Genomic DNA, 20411 nt, shown 5'->3' on the forward strand with positions numbered 1-20411 from the left:
CATAAGTTTGTTTTCAAAGTCTGTGAGATTATTTCTGTTCTGCAAATTTCTATCCTTTTTTTAGAGTCCACAGATAAGTGATGTCCTATGTTTTTTCTCATTTATTTCTCTCGTATGATAATCTCTAGGTCCATTCTTATTGCGGTTAATGGCATTATTTCATTCTTTTTATGGATGGGTAATATTCCATTGTGTGTGTGTGTGTGTGTGTATATACATATATCACATCTCTTTTATCTATCCCTCCATTGATAGACATCAAAGTTGCTTCCATGTCTTGGCTATTGTAAATACTGCTGCAATGAACACTGTGGTGTGTGTATCTTTTCAAATTATGGTTTTCTTGGATAGATGCCCCAGGAGTGGGATGGTTGGATGATATGGTAGTTCTAAATTTTGTTTTCTGGGGAAGCTCCATACTGTTTTCCACAGTGGTTGCACCAGTTTACATTCCCACCAACAGTGTAATAGGGTTACCTTTTCTCCACACCCTCTCCAGCATTTTTTGTCTGTAGACTTTGATGATGGCCATTCTGGCTGGTGTAAGGTGGTACCTCATAGTAGTTTTGATTTGCATTTCTCTAATAATTAGCTACGTTGAATATCTTCTCATGTGTTTTTTGGCCATCTGTATTCCTTGGGAAAATGTCTATATAGAGCTTTTGCCCATTTTTTGATTTTTTTTTTTTATTTTGAACTGCAGGTGTTTATATATTTTGGAGATTAATCTCTGTCAGTTGCTTCATTTGGAAATATTTTCTCCTTTCTGTGGGTTGTCTTTTCAGTTTTCTTAGGGTTTCCTTTGCTTTGTAAAAGCTTTTAAGTATAATTAGGACCTATTTATTTATTTATTTTTGTACTAGGAGGTGGATCTGAGAAGATACTGCTGTGATATATGTCAGCCTATGTTTTCCTCTGAGAGTTTTACAGTATCCAGTCTTCCTTTAGGTCTTTAATCCATTTTGAGTTTGTTTTTGTGTGTCTGGTGTTAGAAAGTATTCTAATTTCATTGTTTTGCATGTAACTGTCCAATTTTCCTAGCACCACTTATTGAAGAGACTTGTTTTCTCCATTGTATATTCTTATCTCTTTTGTTGTAGATTAGTTGTCTGTAGGTGTACAAGTTTATTTCTGGGATTTCTGTAGTGATCCTTAGATCTATATTTCTGTTTTTGTGCTAGTACCATTCTCTTTTGGTGACTATAGCTTTGTAGTATAGTGTAAAATCAGGGAGTCTGATTCCTCCAGCTCCATTTTTCTTTCTCAGGATTACTTTGACTATTCAGGGTGTTTTGTGTTTCCATACAAATTTTAATTTTTTTTTTGGTTTTACTTCTGTAAAAAGGGGCATTGGTAATTCGATAGGGATTGAAATGGATCTATATATTGCCTTGGATAACATAGTCATTTTGGCAATATGGGTCTTCCAATCCAAGAGCATGGTATATCTTTCCATGTATTGGTGTCATCTTGGTTTCTTTTAACAGCATTTTACACTTTTCAGAGTGCAGGTCATTTGCCTCCTGAGGTAGGTTCATTCCTAGGTATTCTCTTCTTTTTGATACAATGGTAGGTGGGATTGTTTCCCCAGTTTCTCTCTCTGATCTTTTGTTTTTAGTTTATAGAAATGCAGTTGATTTCTGTGTATTAATTTGGTATCCTGTAACTTTACTGAATTCACAAATGTGCCCTAATAATTTTTTGAAAGCATCTTTGGGATTTTCTATGTACAGTATCATGTAATCTGCAAACAGTGACAGTTTTACTTTTTCTTTTCCAATTTGGATTCCTTTTCTTTTTCTGTGATTGCCATGGCGAAGACTTCCAAAACTGTGTTAATAACATTGTTGAGAGTGGACATCCTTGTCTTTTTCCTGATCTTAGTGGAAATTGTTTAAGCTTTTCACCTTTGAGAATGATGTTAGCCATGGGTTTGTCATATATGGCTTTTATGATGATGAGGTAGGTTCCCTCTGTGCCCACTTTCTGGAGGTTTTTTTTTTTTTTTTTTAAATCAGAAATTGATATTGGGTTTTGTCAAAAGCTCTCTCTGCACCTATTAAGATGATCATATGGTTTTTATTCTTCAATTTGTTAGTGTGGTGTATCACATTTATTGTTTTGTGGATATTGAAGAATCCTTTCATCCCTGGGATAAATACCACTTGATCATGGTGTATGATCCTTTCAGTGTATTGTTGTATTTGGTTTGCTGTTATTTTGTTGAGGATTTTTGCCTCTGTGTTCATCAGTGATATTGGCCTATAATTTTTTTTTTTGTGGTGTCCTTGATTTTGGTATCAGGATGATGGTGGCCTCATAGGATGAGCTTGGGAATGTTCCTTCCTCTGCAGTTTTTTTTTTTTGAAAAGAGTTTCAGAGGATAGGTGTTATTCTTTAAATGTTTAATGAAATTTGCCTGTGAAACTATCAGGTTCTAGGCTTTTGTTTGTTGGAATTTTTAAAATCACAGTTTCAATTTCAGTACTTGTGATTGGTCCATTCATCTTTTCTGTTTCTTCCTGATTTAGTCTTGGAATATTGTACTTTTCTAAGAATTTGTCCATTTCTTCTAGGTTGTCCATTTTATTGGCATATAGTTGATTGTAGTAGTCTTTTATGACTACTTTGTATTTCTGTGGTGTCAGTTTTAACTTCTCTTTCATCTCTGAATTTTATTGATTTGACCCTTTTCCCTTTTTTTCTTGGTGAGTGTGGCTAAGGGTTCATCAATTTTGTTCATCTTTTCAAAGAACCTGCTTTTAGTTTCATTGATCTTTTCTATTTTCTTTGTTTCTATCTCATTTATTTCTGCTCTGAGCTTTCCTTCTGCTAACTTGGGTTTTGTTTGTTCCTCTTTCTCTAGTTGCTTTAGGTGTAAAATTAGCTTGTTGGAGATTATTCTTGTTTCTTAAGGTAGGCTTGTATTGCTATAAACTTTCTTAGAACTGCTTTTGCTTCATCTGATAGATTTTGGTCTGCTGTGTCTTTTCATTTTTCTCTAGGTATTTTTAAATTTCCTCTTTGATTTTTTTCAATGATCCATTGGTTGTTTAGTAGCATGTTTTTTAGTCTCCATGTGTTTGTGTTTTTTTTTGCAGTTTTTGTCTTCTTGACTTCTAGTCTTATAGCATGCTTGGAAAAGATTCTTGCTATTATTTGAATTTTGTTAAATTTATTAAGGCCTGATTTGTGGCCCCAAATCTGATCTATCTTAGAGAATGTTCCATGTGCTCTTGAGGAGAATGTGTATTCTACTGCTTTTGGATGGAACATTCTATAAATATCTATTAAGTCCATCTGGTCTAGTGAATCATTTAAGGCCTGTATTTCTTTGTTGATTTTTCTGTCTGGATGATTTGTCTATTGCTGTAAGTGGGGTTTTAAGTCCCACACCATTGTATTATTGTTGATTTCTCCTTTTAAGGCTGTTAGCAGTTGCTTTATATATTGAAGTGCTCCTATGTTGGGTGCCTACATATTTACAAGTGTTCTGTCTTCTTGGATTGATCCTTTGATCATTATGTAATGTCCTTTGTCTCTTGTAACATTCTTTATTTTACGGACTATTTTGTCTTGAGTATTGCTACTCCAGCTTTCTTTCTTTCTTTCTCTTTTGTCTTTTTTGTTGTTGTTGTTGTTGCTATTTCTTGGGCCGCTCCCATGGCATATGGAGGTTCCCAGGCTAGGGGTTGAATCGGAGCTGTAGCCACTGGCCTACACCAGAGCCACAGCAACGAGGGATCCGAGCCGCGTCTGCAACCTACACCACAGCTCTCGGCAACGCCGGATCGTTAACCCGGAGCAAGGGCAGGGACCGAACCCGCAACCTCATGGTTCCTAGTCGGATTCGTTAACCACTGCGCCACGACGGGAACTCCCAGCTTTCTTTTAATTTCCATTTTCATGGAATATCTTCCATCCTCTCACTTTGTTTGTATGTGTCCCAGGAACTGAAGTGGGTCTCTTGTAGACAGCATATGGATCTTGTTTTTGTATCCATTAAGCCATTCTGTGTCTTTTGGGTAGAGTACTTAGTCTATTTACATTGATATGTATGTTTTTAACTGCCATTTTGTTAATTGTTTTGGATTTGTTTTTGTTGGTATTTTTCATCCCTTGTTCTTTTCTCTAGTGATTTGATGACTATCTTTAGTATTGTGTTTGGACTGCTTTTCCCTATTTGTGTATGTAACTATTGTAGATTTTTTGTTTGCGGTTGCCATGAGGTTTTGATATAAGGTGTGTGTGTGTGTATGTATATCTTACACATTCACACCCACACACAAGATTGTTTTGAGTTGCTGGTCTCTTAATTGCAAATACATTTCCAGAATCCCACATTCATACTCTTTACTCATGATTGCTTGTTTTGGTATCCTGTTTATGTGTGGATGATTCCCTACCTTTACTATATGTTTGCTTTTCCTCGTGAGCCTTCCCTTTTGTAACTTTCTTGTTTCTAGTTGTGGCCTTTTCTTTTACACTTAGGGAAGTTCCTTTAGTATTTGTCGTGTAGCTGGTTTAATGGTGCTGAATTCTCCTAACTTTGCTTATTTGTAAAGCTTTTGATTTCTTTTTCAAATCTGAATGAGAGCCTTCCTAAGTAGGGTGTGCTTGGTTGTAGGGTTTTTCCTTTCATTGTTTTAAGTATATCATGCCACTGCCTTCTGGCCTGCAGAGTTTCTGCTGAAAAATCAGCTGAAAACCTTATTGGGGTTCCCTTGTATGTAATTTGTTGCTTTTCCCTAGTTGCTTTCAGTATTTTCTCTGTCTTTAATTTTGGTCAGCTAGATTAGTATTTGTCTTGGGGTGTTCTTTCTTGGGTTTATTCTATACGGTATTCATTATTGCTTCCTGGACTTGAGTTAGTGATTCCTTTCCTATGTTAGGGAAGTTTTTGGCTATTAACTCTTCAGATATTTTCTCTGGCCCTTTGTCTCTCTCTCCTCCTTCTGGCACCCCTGTAACACAGATGTTGGTGTGTTTAACATTATCTCAGAGTTCTCTTAGACTGTCCTCATTTCTTTTCATTCATTTTTATTAATCCCATGTTAATGATTTCTGTCAGTCTGCCTTCCACCTCACTTATTCATTCTGCCTCCTGTATTCTGCTAATTGTTCCTTCTGGTGAACTTTTAATTTCAGCTATTGTATTTTGCATCTCTCCTTGTTTAATCTTTAAATCGTCTATTTCTTTATTCACATTTCTTGTAATTTATAGATTTTTGCCTCCAGGTTTTTTTTTCCCTGAGATCTTGGATCATCTTTACTATCATTACTCTAAAGTCTTTTTCATGGAGATAGCTTATCTCTAGTTCAGTTAGCTGTTTTTCTGGGGTTTTGTCTAGTTCCCTCATCTGCCTCATATTTCTCTGCCTTTTCATTTTTTACAGCTTTTTGTGTGGTCTCCTTTTTGCAGGCTATAGGGTTGTAGCCTCTCTTGTTTCTGGTGTCTGCCCACTTGTGGGTGAAGTTGATACAGAGGCTTGTGGCAGGCTTCCATATGGAAGGGACTGGTTCCTGCCCACTGGTAGGAAGAGCTGAGTCTTGTTCTCTGGTGGTTGGGGCTTTGTCTCTGGTTTTGATTAGAGGCAGGTGTATGCCTAAGAGGACTTTAGGCAGCTTATTTGCTGATGGGTGGGGCTGTGTTCCCACCTTGTTTGTTGTTTGGCCTAGGGTTTCTCAGCCCTGATGGGTAGGGCTATATTTTTCCAAAATAACAGCCTCCAGGGGAGTTCATGTCAATGAATATTCTTGGGACCTCTGCCTCCAATGTCCTGCCCAAACAGTGAGCCACAGTAGCCCCCTGCTTTCCCAGGAGACCCTCCAAGACCCACAAGTATGTATGGCCAGATTCTTAAAGAGTTCCTGTATTAACCAGGGATCCAGTGCACATGAAACCCTGTGTGCACCCTCCAAGAATGAAGTCTGTTTCACCCAATCCTGGGGGAACCCAGAATATAAAGTAAGGGAAACCCATGCTCAAGCCCTGCTGGTCCAAATGGCTCTGGGGGCTCCTCTCCCAATTCCAGACTCCCAGTCTGAGAAACCTAATGTGGGGTTTGGAATGCTCCTGTAGGAGAGAGCATCTTCGCTATAGGTATTTTCCAGTTTGTGGGTCACCCAGGGGTATTGGATTGCTTATATCACAAAAGCACTCCTCCTACCATCTTGTTGTGGCTTCTTCTTTGTCTTTGGGTGTAGGATATCTTTTTTGGTAGCTTCCAGTCTATTCCAGTTGATGGTTATTCAGCATTCAGTTGTTATTTTGGTGTTTTTGTGTGAAGAGGTGAGCTCCAGTCCTTCTGCTCTGCCGTCTTGTCTTGACCACCCCAGTTCCATTCTTTTGCATGCTATTGTTCAGTTTTCCCACACAATTTACTGAAGAGAGTCTCTTTTCCCTTACTTTATATTCTGGGTTCCACTACCTGAAATTAATTGATCACATAAGCATGTCCCCCCCCCCCCCGACTATTCTGTTCCCTTTATTTATGTGTCTGTTTTATGCCAAAAGCATGTTGTTTGATTAGTTTTGTAATGTCATTTGAAATCAATGCTAACAATTTATTCTTTCTCAAGTTTGCTTTGACTATTCAGGGTCTTTGTGGGTCCCTATAAGTTTTAGGGTTGTTTATTCTATATCTGTGGAAAAAAATGCCATTGAAATTGTGATAGGGATTGAATTGATTGATTTGAATTGTAAATTGCTTTAGGTGGTACAGACATTTTAACAATATTAATTCTAATTTATGAGAGTATTATACCTTTCAATTTCTTTCCTCTATGCCTTGTACATTTCAGTATACAGGTTTTTCATCTCGGTTAAATTTATTCCGTGTTTTATTCTTCTTAATGCAGCTGTAAATGATTTTGTCATTGAAATACAGAATTTTACTTATTTTTTTATAGAAGGTAAAATTTAAGTTTATATTGAGAGACTACAGGATTTTAGTCTCTCTAGTAAATGTGTATCTTTTTTCTCATGGTGGAATTTCTAGTTCTAATCATAATATGCTCTAATTTGCTAATTACTAATTTGCTTTTTAATTGAAGTATAATTGGTTGACAATGTTGTGTTCGTTTCAGGTGTACATCACAGTGATTCAAATGTGTATATTATTTTAGATTATTTCCCATTATAAGTTGTTATAAGATACTAAATATAGTTCACTGCGCTGTACAGTGTGTCCTTGTTGTTTATGTATTTTACATATAGTAGTGTGTATTTGTTAGTCCTGAACTTTTAATTAGGATTATTTTCTTCTCTTTCTGATACTTCATTATTATTGTATAATTGATATTGTATCCTGCAGCTTTATTGAATTAATTTATTGGCTCCAGCAGTTTGGTGGCATCTTTAGGGCTTTTATGTATAACGTTACCTGCAAATACTGACAATTTTACTTCTTCTTTTCCAATTTGGATCCTTTTATTTAATTTTCTTGCTTAATTGCTATAGTGAGGACATCTAGTACTAGGTATATGCACCCAATATAGGAGCACCACAATATATAAGGCAGTTGCTAACGGCCATAAAAGGAGAAATCAACAGTAACACAACAATAGTGGGGGATTTTACCACCCCACTTACAGTAATGGACAGATCATCCAGACAGAAAATCAGCAAGGTAACACAGACCTTAAATGACAGCTTGGACCAGACAGACTTAACTGATGTCTATAAAATTTTCCACTCCAAAGCAGTAGAAAATACATTCTTCTCAAGTGCACATGGAACATTCTCCAGGATAGATCGCATCTGGGGCCGCAGATCAATCCATGGTAAATTAAAACAAAATTTTTTTTTCTTTTTTAGGGCTGCATCCACAGCATATGGAGGTTCCTAGGCTAGGGGTCGAATCAGAGCTGTAGCTGCTTGCCTACACCACAGCCACAGCAACACCAGATATGAGTCGTGTCTGTGACCTACACCCTAGCTTATGGCAGTGCCGGATCCTTAACCTACTGAGCAAGGCCAGGAATTGAACCTGTGTCCTCATGAATGCTAGTCAGATTCGTTTCTGCTGTGTCATGATGGGAACTCCCATGGTAAATTTTTAAAAATTGAAATTATTTCATGTGTTTTCTCTGACCACAATGCTATGAGGCTAGAAATCAACTACAAGAAAAAAAAAATCAGCAAGAAACACAAACTCCTGTAAGTCAAACAATATATTGCTGAACAACCAGTCAATCATTGGAAAAAAAATCAGAGGAAATCAGAAGATATTTAGAGACAAATGACAATGAAGATAGAACAATCCAAAATCTATGGGACACAGTAAAATCAGTTCTCAGTGGAAATGTTCTGTCCTATTTTTTTTTTTGAAGAATTTGCAAAGTATTGGCATTAATTTTTTAAAAAATATTTGTTACTATTCACCAGTGAAGCTAGCTAGTCTTCGATGGGAGGTTTCAGATTACTGATTGAATCACCTTACTAGTACCTGGTCTGTTCAGATTTTCTTTTTCTTCATGATTCAGTCTTGGTAGATAGTATGTTTCTAGGAATTTCTTCTATGTTGTCAAAAATTTTGGAGTATTGTTGTTCATAGTAGTCTCGTGATATTTTGTGTTTCTGTAGTACTTGTAGCATCTCTCATTTTTGAATTTGGGCCTTCTCTTTTTTTTTTTTTTCTCTTTATCAGTGTAGCTAAAGATTTTTCAGTTTTATTGACATTATATTTTAAAAGCTCTTAGTTTCACTGATTTTTCTACTATCCTTTTGGTCTATTTCATTTATTTCTACTATGATCTTTATTATTTCTTTGCTTTTATTAACCTTAGGGTTTGTTCATAATTTTTTAGTTCCTTGATGTGTAAAGTTGGGTGTTTTGAGATCTTTTTTGTTTGTTTCTTTTCTTTTTCTTTCTTTTTTTTTTGGTCTTTTCAAGGCTGCACAAAGGACTTATTAGTTGGATACTAGTTGGGTTTGTTACTGCTGAGCCCTTTTTTGTTACTTTATTTATTAGGATGATAAATGCTTTTGCTGCATCCTGTTTTATATATTGTACAGGAGTCTCCCATTGGCTGCAATTTTGCTTTTTATAGTTTCAGTTACCTGAAAAGCTGTAGTCTGAAAAAATTAGGTGGAAAGTTACAGAAATAAACAATTCATAAGTTTTAAATTGTGCATTGTCCTGAATATTGTGATGGAATTTTGTGCCATCCTGCTCCATCTACCCTGGGAGAGTGAGCCATCCCTTTCTTCATTCTATCCACACTGTGTGTGTATGTATGTATAGGAGAAAATATATAATATAGGAGAAAATATATAGTATTTCTGGCCTTAAGTGCTATTCAGAGTTTCAGGCATCCACTTGGTGTCTTGGAATATATCCAAGAGAGTTATGCCTCCTGTTTTGTTTTTTTTTCCCCACCTCGGGATTGCCTTGGCAATTCTAGGTCTTAAATAGTTTTATATAAATTTTAGGATTATTTGTTATAGTTCTGTGAAAAAGGTCATGAGTAATTTGATAGGGATTCTTTTAAATCTGTAGATAGCTTTAGGTAGTATGGCCATTTCAACAATTCTTCTAATTCAGGAGTGTAAGATATCTTTCCATTTCTTTGAATCCTCTTTAATTTTCTTTATTGTTTATAGTTCTCAGTGTATACATCTTTCATCTCCTTGGTCAGGTTTATTCCTAAGCATTTTATTTGGGGGTTCAATTTTAAAAGGTATTGTTTTTTTTTTAATTCCCTTTCTAGTATTTCATTGTTAGTACAAAGAAATGTAACTGATTTTTTTTTAATTTTCAAAAAAACTCAGTGAACTTTATTATACTAACCTAATTTTACAACATTTCCATCCCAAAGCCCCAGCCCATCCGTCCCTCCACCAACCTGTCTCCTTTGGTAAGCATAAGTTTTTCTAAGTCTGTGAGTCAGTTTCTGTTCTGCAAATAAGTTCATTGTATGCTTTTTTAAGATTCCATATATAAGTGATAACATATAATGTTTTGTGTCTCACTGTCTGACAAACTTCACTTAGCGTAATTTCTGGGAACATCCATGTTGCTGCAAATGCCATTATTTCATTCATTTTTATGGCTAATATTCCATTGTGTATATGTACCACATCTATATCCACTCCTTTGTCAATGGATATTTAGGTTGCTTCCATGTCTTGTCTATTGTCTGTACTGCTGCAATGAACATTGGGTACATGTATCTTTTTGAGTCATGATTTTCTCTGGATAGATGCCCAGGAGTGGGAATGCTGGATCATATAGTAATTCTGTTTTTAGTTTTTTGGGGAATCTACATACTGTTTACCATAGGGGTTGCAGCAATTTACATTTCCACCAACAGAGTAGAAGCGAGCATTCCCTTTTCTCCACATCCTATCCAGAAGTTTGTTGACTTTTTGATGATGGCCATTCTGACTGCTGGAAGGTGGTACCTCATAGTAGTTTTGATTTGCATTTCTCTAATAATAAGTGATATTGAACATCTTTACATGTGTTTTTGGCCATCTATATGTCTTTGGAGAATTGTCTGTTTAGATCTTCTGCCAGTTTGTAGATGGGGTTATTTTTTTGGTATTGAGCTGTGGGAGGTATTTATATATTTTGGAAATTAATCCCTTGTCCTTAATTTCACTCAGAAATATTTTCTCCCATTCTCTGGGTTATCTTTTCATTTTGTTTAGGGTTTCCTTTGCTGTGCAAAAACTTTTAAATTTAATTGGGTCCCATTTATTTATTTTTGTTTTTATTGTCATTACTTTAGGAAGTGGATCTGAGAAGATACTGCTGTGGTTAATATCAGTGAGTGTTCAGCCAGTGTTTTCCTCTTAAGAGTTTTATAGTATCTGCAGTGTTTGATCTATGTTTTCCTCTACAGTTTTATAGTATCTGGTCTTATATTTAGGTCTTTAATTCCTTTTGAGTTTATTTTTGTGTATTTCATTCCTTTTTAGTTGTCCAGTTTTCCCAGCACCACTTATTGAAGGGACTGTCTTTCTCCATTGTATTTTTTGCCTCCTTTGTCATAGATTAGTTGACTGTAGGCACATGGGTTTAATTATGGGCTTTCTATCATGTTCCATTGATCTGTATCTCTGTTTTGGTCCCAGTACCATACTGTTTTGATGATTGTAGCTTTGTAGTATAGTCTGAAGTCAGGGAGCTTAATTCTTCCAGCTCCATTTTTCTCTCCTAGGATGGCTTTGGCTATTCTGGGTCTTTTGTGCTTCCAAAGAAACTTGAAAATATTTTGTTTTAGTTCTGTGAAAAATGCCATTGGTAATTTGATAGGGATTGCATATTAAATCTGTAGATTGCCTTGGGTAGTAAAATAATTTTGACAGTATTCTTCCAGTCCAAGAGCATGATATATCTTTCCATCTGTTTCTGTCACCTTTGATTTCTTTCATCAGTGTCTTACAGTTTTCATAGTACAGGTCTTTTATCTCTTTAGATAGGTTTATTCCTAGGTATTTTATTCTTTTTTGATGCAATGGTAAATGGGATTGTTTTCCAAATTTCCCTTTCTGATCTTGGTTTGTTTTTGTTTTTTTGTTTGTTTGTTTTTGCTTTTTAGGGCTGCATCTGTGGCATATGGAAGTTCCCAGGCTAGGGGTCTAATCGAAGCTACAGCTGTTGGCCTACACCATAGCCACAGCAGCGCCAGATCTGAGCCACGTCTGTGACCTACATCATAGCTCATGGGAACTCCAGATCCTTAACCCACTGAGTGAGGCCAGGGGTCGAATCCACAACCACGTGGTTCCTAGTCAGATTCGTTTCCTCTGCACCACAACAGGAACTCCTGATCTTCATTGTTAATACATAGAAAAGCAATAATAATCTCTGTATTAATATTGTATTCTATGATTTTACCAAATTCATCGATGAGCTCTAACAGTTTTGTGGTAGCGTGTTGAGAAGTTTCTAGGTATAGCATCATGTCATCTGTAAACTGATAGTTTTACTTCATCCTCACCAATTTGGATTCCTTTTATTTTTCTTCTCTGATTGCTGTGGTTAGGACTTCCCAAATTATGTTGAATAGTACTAGTGAGAGCAGACATCCTTGTCTTGTTTCTGATCTTTTTTTTTTTTTTGTCTTTTTGTTGTTGTTGTTGCTATTTCTTGGGCCACTACAGTGGCATATGGAGGTTCCCAGACTAGGGGTTGAATCGGAGCTGTAGCCACCGGCCTACGCCAGAGCCACAGCAACGCGGGATCCAAGCCACGTCTGCAACCTACACCACAGCTCTCGGCAACGCCGGATCGTTAACCCACTGAGCAAGGGCAGGGACCGAACCCGCAACCTCATGGTTCCTAGTCGGATTCGTTAACCACTGCGCCACGACGGGAACTCCCTTGTTTCTGATCTTAACAGGAAATCTTTGAGCTTTTCAGCATTAAGGATGATGTTAGCTGTGGGTTTGTCATGTGTGGCCTTTATTATGTTTAGGTTTTTATCAGAAATGGGTGTTGGATTTTGTCAAAAGCTTTTTCTGCATTTATTGAGAGGATCATATATTTTTTATTCTTAAGTTTGTTAATGTCTTATATCACAGTGATTGATTTGCAGATGTTGAAAAATCCTTGCATCCTGAGTAATTGCCACTTGATCATCTTGTACCATCCTTTTAATGTATTGCTGGATTCAGTTTGCCAGTATTTTGTTGAGCCACAATGGGAACTCCCGGAAGGTTGTACTTTTCTAAGAATTTGTCCATTTCTTCTAGGTTGTCCATTTTATTGCCATACAGGTGCTTGTAGTAGTCTCCTATGATCCTTTATGTTTCTGTGATGTCCGTTGTAACTTCTCTTTTTTATTTCTAATCTTATTGATTTGAGTTCTCTCTTTTTTATTCTTGATGAGTCTGGCTAAGGGTTTATCAATTTTGTTGATTTTTTTCAAAGAACCAGCTTTTGGTTTCATTGATATTTCCTATAGTTTTCATTTATTTCTGCTTCTGATCTTTATGATTTCTCTGTCTACTAATTTTGGGTTTTGTCTGTTTTTCTCTCTCTGGTTGCTTTAGGTGTGAAATTATTTAAGATTGTTGTTTCCTGAGTTAGGCTTGTATTGCTATAAACTTCCCTCTTAGAACTGCTTTTGCTACATCCCATGGGTTTTGGATTCTTATGTATTTGTTGTCATTTGCTTCTAGGTATTTTTTAGTTTCTTCTTTGATTTTTTTAGTGATCCATTGGTTAGTAGTAGGTTGTTTAGTCTCCATGTGTTTGTGGTTTTTTTGCACTTTTTTTTTCTGGTTAATTTCTAGTTGTATAGCATTGTGGTTGGAAAAGATGCTTGATATGATTTCAGTTTTCTTAAATTTACTGATGGAGTTTCCATCATGATTCAGTGGTTAGTGAATCCGACTAGGAACCATGAGGTTGCAGGTTTGATCCCTGGCCTTGCTCAGTGGGTTAAGGATTCAGCGTTGCCATGAGCTGTGGTGTAGGTTGCAGATGCAACTCGGATCCCGCATTGCTGTGGCTCTAGCATAGACTGGTGGCTACAGCTCCGATTAGACCCCTAGCCTGGGAACCTCCATATGCCGTGGGAGTGGCCCAAGAAATCACAAGAAGACAAAAAATAAAGTGATCACAGTAAAAATGCATAAATAATTTGCATGTGTTCATTATGCTGTTAAATTTATGAAGGGTAGACAGAGTAAGTTTTTGATGACCAAGACATAAGATAAATGTTTGACGGTGACAGAATCACATGTAACCTTCCTATTAATTGAGTATAAATCCCTAGTTCTGTTAGGCTCACTTATCTTACTGGAAACATATTTGGGATGTTTTAGGACCCAGTGACCTTTGAGGATGTGGCTGTGAACTTCACCCTGGAGGAATGGGCTTTATTGAATCCTTCACAGAAGAACCTTTACAGAGATGTGATGAAGGAAACCTTCAGGAACCTAGCATCAGTAGGTAAGGATGATAACATTCTTTCACTTTTTTCTTGTCCATAAACATTATTCCCAAGATGTGGAAAGTGGAAAATGAATATAGAAGTCCTCACTTATCTGCAAAGGATACTTCCAAGACCAGTGATGGATTTTTGAAACTGCAGATAGTACTGAATTCTATTTATAATGTTTTTTTCCTATACATACATATTTAAATTTGGCACACAGTAAGAAATTGGTAACAACTAAGAATAGAACAGTTACAATACATGAACTTAACGTGCTCTGTGTCCATAAATGTTATGGTTTGAGATGAGACAACAAAACTAAGGACGGTTTCTTTTTCTTCCTCAGTTTCACTTATAGGAGAGATGGAATTTTTCTTGTAGATCTTAGCAACATCAATATGCAATTTTTTTTATCATTGATAAATAAACTAAGCATGGTCACACAGCTCACTGGATCTAGAATCTATATTTTTCTATATTTTCTAAAAATTTGCATTATTTTTCTGGGTCTTCATTTTAGAGAAAAAATGGGACAGTCATAACATCGAAGACTGGTACAAAACCCAGGGGAGAAAAGCAAGGTGAGTCACAAGCACAGTAGATATCAGTGTCTCACACGAGGATCCTAGTATGTCATAAACTTTTTAAAACAAGAAACTAAAACAACCTCAACTTAGTATGAGAAAAAGAAAGTATATCTATGAATGACTGGGCTGCTATGCTGTACAGCAGAAATTGACACAACATAGTAAATCAACTATAATAAAAAAATGAAATCAGCAAGAATGGAAAAAAACCCACAACTTTAGTTTCAAATTTATTTATCCTTAATTTTTCCCCACCAAACTCATTTACTTAAATGTGACATAGCTGTTCAGTGTTTTCATTTTTCAGCCTTATTCACTTTTGGAAACAGTACTAAGGAACCTCATATATTAATATTTCTATTTTCATAATAGCTATGGTCAAGTCTTCTTACAAAACTAAGTATATTCACCTTCAAACAACTTTAGAAAGGGTAGACAAATCTTAATTTTTGCTGTAAAATATAAAAATGAATTCAGTACCCTCCTAATAAATATGAAACTATTTTTTTAACAGAAGTCATATGGTAGAAAAACTCTGTGAAAGCAAAGAAAATAGTCAACATGGAAAAACTGTCAGCCAAATTTCAAATCTTAATCTGAAAAAGAAAACTCCTTCTGGAGTAAAACCATGTGAATGTCATGTGTGTGGGAAAGTCTTCGTGCGTCCTTCATTCCTTAATAGGCACATCAGATCTCACACTGGACACAAACCATATGAATATCATGAATATGAAGAGAAGCCATATAAATGCAAGGAATGTGGGAAAGCCTTCAGTTACCGCAAGTCTGTTCACAGACATGAAAGAACTCACACTGGAGAGAAACCCTATGAATGTAAGGAGTGTGGGAAAGCCTTCACATGGCTCACAACCTTTCGAAGACACATGATAACACATACTGGAGAAGGACCCTATAAATGTAAGGAATGTGGGAAAGCCTTTAGCTGTTCCACTTCATTTCGAGCACATGAAAGAACTCACACTGGAGAGAAACCCTATGTATGTAAAGAGTGTGGTAAATCCCTCAGGTCTCCTCTAGGTTTGCAAATACATGAAAGAAATCACACTGGAGAAAAACCCTATGAATGTAAGCAGTGTGGTAAAGCCCTCAGTTGTCCTAGTTCCTTTCGAAGACATGAAAGGACTCACATGGCAGAGAAACAATATGAATGTAAACAATGTGAGAAAACCTTTAGTTCTCCTCTAGGTTTGCGAATACATGAAAGAATTCACACTGGAGAGAAACCCTATGAATGTAAGGAATGTGGGAAAGCCTTCATTTCTCTTTCAAGCATTCGTACACACATGATAACACACACTGGCGATGGACCTTATAAATGTAAGGAATGTGGGAAAGCCTTTATTTGTCCCAGTTCGTTTCGATCACATGAAAGGACTCACACTGGAGAGAAGCCGTATGAATGTAAAGAGTGTGGTAAAACTTTCAGTTGGCCCAGTTCCTTTCGAATACATGAAAGAACTCATACTGGAGAGAAACCTTATGAATGTACAGAATGTGGAAAAACCTTCATTTATCGCACAACCTTTCAAGGACACATGAGAAAGCACACTGGAGAGAAACCCTATAAATGTAAAGAATGTGGGAAAGCCTTCGTTTCTCCCTCAAGTGTTCGAACACACATGATAATGCACACTGGAGATGGACCTTATAAGTGTAAGGACTGTGGGAAAGCATTCAATTTTCCCAGTTCATTTCGAATACATCAAAGAACTCACACAGGAGAGAAACCGTATGAATGTAAACAGTGTGGTAGAGCCTTCAGTTGTTACACGTCTTTTCGAACACATGAGAAAACTCACACTGGAGAGAAACCCTATGAATGTAAGGAATGTGGGAAAGCATTCATTTATCGCACTACCTTTCGAGGGCACATGAGAATGCATACTGGCGAGAAACCTTACAAATGCAGAGAATGTGGGAAAGCCTTCAGTCGTCCCAATTCCTTTCGAAGGCATGAAAGATCTCATACTGAATAGAAACCTTGGATATAAGTAATGTGGGGAAAACGTCAGTTGGCCTTCATTCTTACATGTGAAAACTTACTGGAAAGAAGTCCTATGAAAAAACCTGCTACAAATTAACCCATGTATAGTATTCCAAAAAAAAGTCACATGAAATAATTAAAAGTTATAATGTCTTTATCAGTGCCTCATTCTTAAAGTGGATCTCTCGGCTGGATATGTACTACTTACTTTGAATACAGAATACTGATGTGAAGATAATTCTGTAAGTATTCACTTTTTTTTGGCTTTTTTCTTTTTAGGGCCACACCCCTGGCATATGGAAGTTCCCAGGCTAAGGTTCGAATCAGAGCTACAGCTGCTGGCATGTGCCACAGCAATGCCAGATCCAAGCCACATCTGTGACCTACACCATAGCTCACAGCAATGCCAGATCCTTAACACACTGAGTGAGGCCAGAGATTAAACCTGCTTACTCATGGATACTAGTTGGGCTCATAACCTGCTGCACCATAATGGAAACTCTGTAAGTATTCTTTAAGTGATACTACATAAAGTTAATAGATATTGTGCTGTCCTTAAATCATTTAACATTTTTCTCATTTTGGAGCCTATATGATCTATGGTTGAATTGACATGTAATATACAGTTGGTTTAACTTTCACATTTTGATTGTTTAATAAGTTTAAGGCTATTGGTAAGTGATTTTTTTTTTTTTTTGTATTTGTTGGGATATTCCTACTGGCTTCCTGTAGTGCTAGGTATTGGATACCCCTTACCAATTATATATTTCTTCTTTCTTATGAGAACATCTACTCTTGTTTTGGCCCAAGGAGCCTTATTCTGTTTTCCTTGCTAGTAAAAGATGGCATAAATTTGTAAATATGCAACGTTTATCATAGAGTATAATCTTGTGACTTATTTCAGTCTTTTGCCCTTTGCACTATGTCATTCTTTCTGGCTTGGATTCAAATAATAGACTTTGCATTAAGACAGACCTGTCATTGTACAATAAAATGTAGATTGGAGATGGCTCTCCTACATTGTTTTATCACTTAGGTAATGTGACATGTTCTAGAATCTGTTTCCTCTATGGCTCCATGTGAGAATTTACCTGGAACCTCACTCACATGAGATGTGGAATGTACAGGTGTCAGCACCCTACAGGGAGAAAGATGGGCATAGGACCTTTGAGGACACTTGCTTCCAACCTAATTCCCTGATTCCCTACCCTGTCAATCAAGAATGTCCTCAAAACCACAACCAGTTGACTTCCATTTTATCAGAGGTGTAGGTTTCTACACATATCTCCACAAGTTCCACAATTTTGTATTTTACTGCAAGTTTCCATATGTTCACCAGGCAGCTAATTCAAATTTTCATAGTTTGGAGCATTCTTTGATGCTTGGACTTACATCTTCTCTAGATCATATTTTCATAAGGTTAAACACCTCATTCTGGTAATTTGGCTAGTGACCATGTGTTCCTGATTCCACTGTGACAGCTATAGTTGTGTAGTCCAAAAGAACCTCATTGGAGTTTGTTCCTCTACTGCAGCATGCAGTAACTAACCTGACAGTCCTTCCATGTGAGAATTGGCACCTATCTCATATCGGGCAGATTATGGATGTTTTCCATTACTCACAACAGTGCACAATTCTTCATTATGTTTTTAGTTATGTTGATGATGGTTAAAAACAATATATTTTTGTTGAACAATATCTTCTGTTGTTTCTTAGGAGTGTTTTCATACAATTTTCATACTAACAAGTACAATATTTTTCATTTCCTGAGCACATATATTAAAATATCTGTTGTAATTATGGATTTTCAGATCAACTTTGTACTTGATCAAGTTAATTGTTACACATTCTCAATATTATCTTGTATATACATGTTGATTTTTGTAAATTTTATTTTTTTATTCCTCTATAGTTATGATCTTTGTTTTGAAATGAATTTCTTATTTGTTTTGTCAGTGTCATGTTGCCAGAACCTACTGGGATCACACCAGCAGTCAACAAGAGTGATGTCATGAATTGTAGTACTCAGAATGATTGCAGACCCTAAATGACTGGATTTATTAGTAAGAGGGTGCTTAAAAGGACTTACCTAATTTGGGCTTGTGCTAGGTGCTCTGATTGCTATTCAAGAAAGCAAGATGTTTCTGGATTGTACTGGATGCTGCAAGAAGATGACCTTAATTTTATCATAAGTAATTGTAGTCATTGTTTTCTAGAAGACAAAAACAGTGTAATGGAGCTAAATCTAATTCATAGGAAGCTCCAATCAGTCATATTATTATGAAGAGGAGAATTTTGGTCATTTTCAGGGGTATGATTACAAAATACCCTTATTTTTGTCTTGATCCATTGTGGTCACTGAATAGCCTTGTCTGATGGTGGAAGTATTTGAACACAAGGCCAGCATCCAGTCCCCTAGTACAGCTTTTGCTTTTCCTACTGATTGTGCAAACACTGATATATTTCCTGTGATGTCCTGGATGGATACTGTTTACCATAAAGTACTTCAGTGACAATATATAAAGTCACTTCTTAGTAAACTACATGGTTCCTTTAATATTTCCTTTATAACTCAACTGAGGCCTATACTTTCTGATAAATTTATGAAAACACAAACCTAGTGGGAGAGAAAGACGAGACCACTGTTTCAGTTAAGCATTTCTTGCTCAGAGACTACTCTTGATGCTATTTCAGTATGCCTGGCACTGGATTCAACATATATCCAGTTTAGCACAAACAAGGTACTCCAGGGATTGGATATAGAGGCATGAAGCAAATAAGGTTTTGCAGTACTGGTGCTCATATTTTTGTGGGAAAAGGAGGCTGGTTAGCAAATGTTAAAGCTTTGGTTTATAAGATGAAAATAAGAGCTTTGAAAGAAAGTGAGTAATGACATGTAAGAAATAAGCTGGAAGTATGTGTATATCTTTCCTGTGAAGGTAGGAGCCTCAGTCATGATGTCATTATTGATCACTTGAATTTCTACCACCTTAACACTGTTATTAGGAACTGCTTGGGGATGGAAGTAAATAGAGGGCAGCAATGTAGAAGGTCCTGCTTTCCTCAGTTAATAGTGAAGATTCCCTATAAAGATAGTCATTTTTGCAGTTTTCTATAGAAAATATGTGACCATGATTTTGGACATTGATTTGGACCACACATATTTGTGGCATCTTTTTTTTTTTCTGTCTTTTAGGGCCACACCTGTGGCATATGGAAGTTCCCAGGATAGGGGTCGAATCGGAGCTGTAGCGCTGAGCTACACCAAAGCCTCAGAAATGCAAGATTTGAGCTGTGTCTGTGATCCACACCACAGCTCACCGCAGCACCAGATCCTTAACCCACTGAGCAAGGCCAGGGATCAAATCCATGTCCTCGTGGATCCTAGTCGGGTTTGTTACCACTGAACCACCACAGGAACTCCTGTGACATCTTTTTGTATTTAACATCATTTAAAAGTATTCATTTATTTTTAACTATTTTAAATTTTATACTTGGCATTTTCACTTATGTACTTTAACAATATATACTCTATTAAGTTCTGGCATTCACCCCAGTCTGAGAAAAGTTTATGTTCATCTCCACTGTTCTAACCTATCCTGAGTTTATTCTGTAAGTAGAGTGATACTTATGCAAGTCTACTATGATTTCCCAATGGATACAACAAAATGAACAGTGAATGTCTATAAGGCAGTTATTCAAGAAATAATTGAGGAGAGCTGCAGAGAGAGGGGATCATTTTGAGTAATATCCTAATTCAATGTAAAAGGAGATAAGGGAAAATTTTAATGCCTTTCTATAAGAGTACTGGAAGCTTCTTTTCCCCCAGTGACTCACAAATCCCCATCTGCTGTTCACAAGTATCATTAGACTTCCAGCACACATTGTGGACTATAAAAGTAACAGCTCTGAATTTTATTACA

At 36.6% G+C, this 20411-nt stretch overlaps 1 protein-coding gene across 1 annotated transcript in view; it reads left to right on the forward strand.

Moving 5' to 3' along the window:
- LOC125125738 (zinc finger protein 709-like) overlaps positions 1-19661 on the forward strand; it is a 29656-nt gene extending 9995 nt beyond the window's left edge. The window contains exons 2-5 of the mRNA XM_047777170.1: positions 13784-13910; positions 14417-14477; positions 14998-16730; positions 18445-19661. Of these exons, the coding sequence (XP_047633126.1) occupies positions 13784-13910; positions 14417-14477; positions 14998-16480 (1671 nt within the window). The 3' untranslated portion in view covers positions 16481-16730; positions 18445-19661. The remainder of the gene's footprint in view (positions 1-13783; positions 13911-14416; positions 14478-14997; positions 16731-18444) is intronic.
- The last annotated feature ends 750 nt before the right edge of the window (positions 19662-20411 follow it).

The sequence above is a fragment of the Phacochoerus africanus genome, chromosome 4, assembly GCF_016906955.1.
Source record: "Phacochoerus africanus isolate WHEZ1 chromosome 4, ROS_Pafr_v1, whole genome shotgun sequence".
Lineage (NCBI taxonomy): Eukaryota > Metazoa > Chordata > Mammalia > Artiodactyla > Suidae > Phacochoerus > Phacochoerus africanus.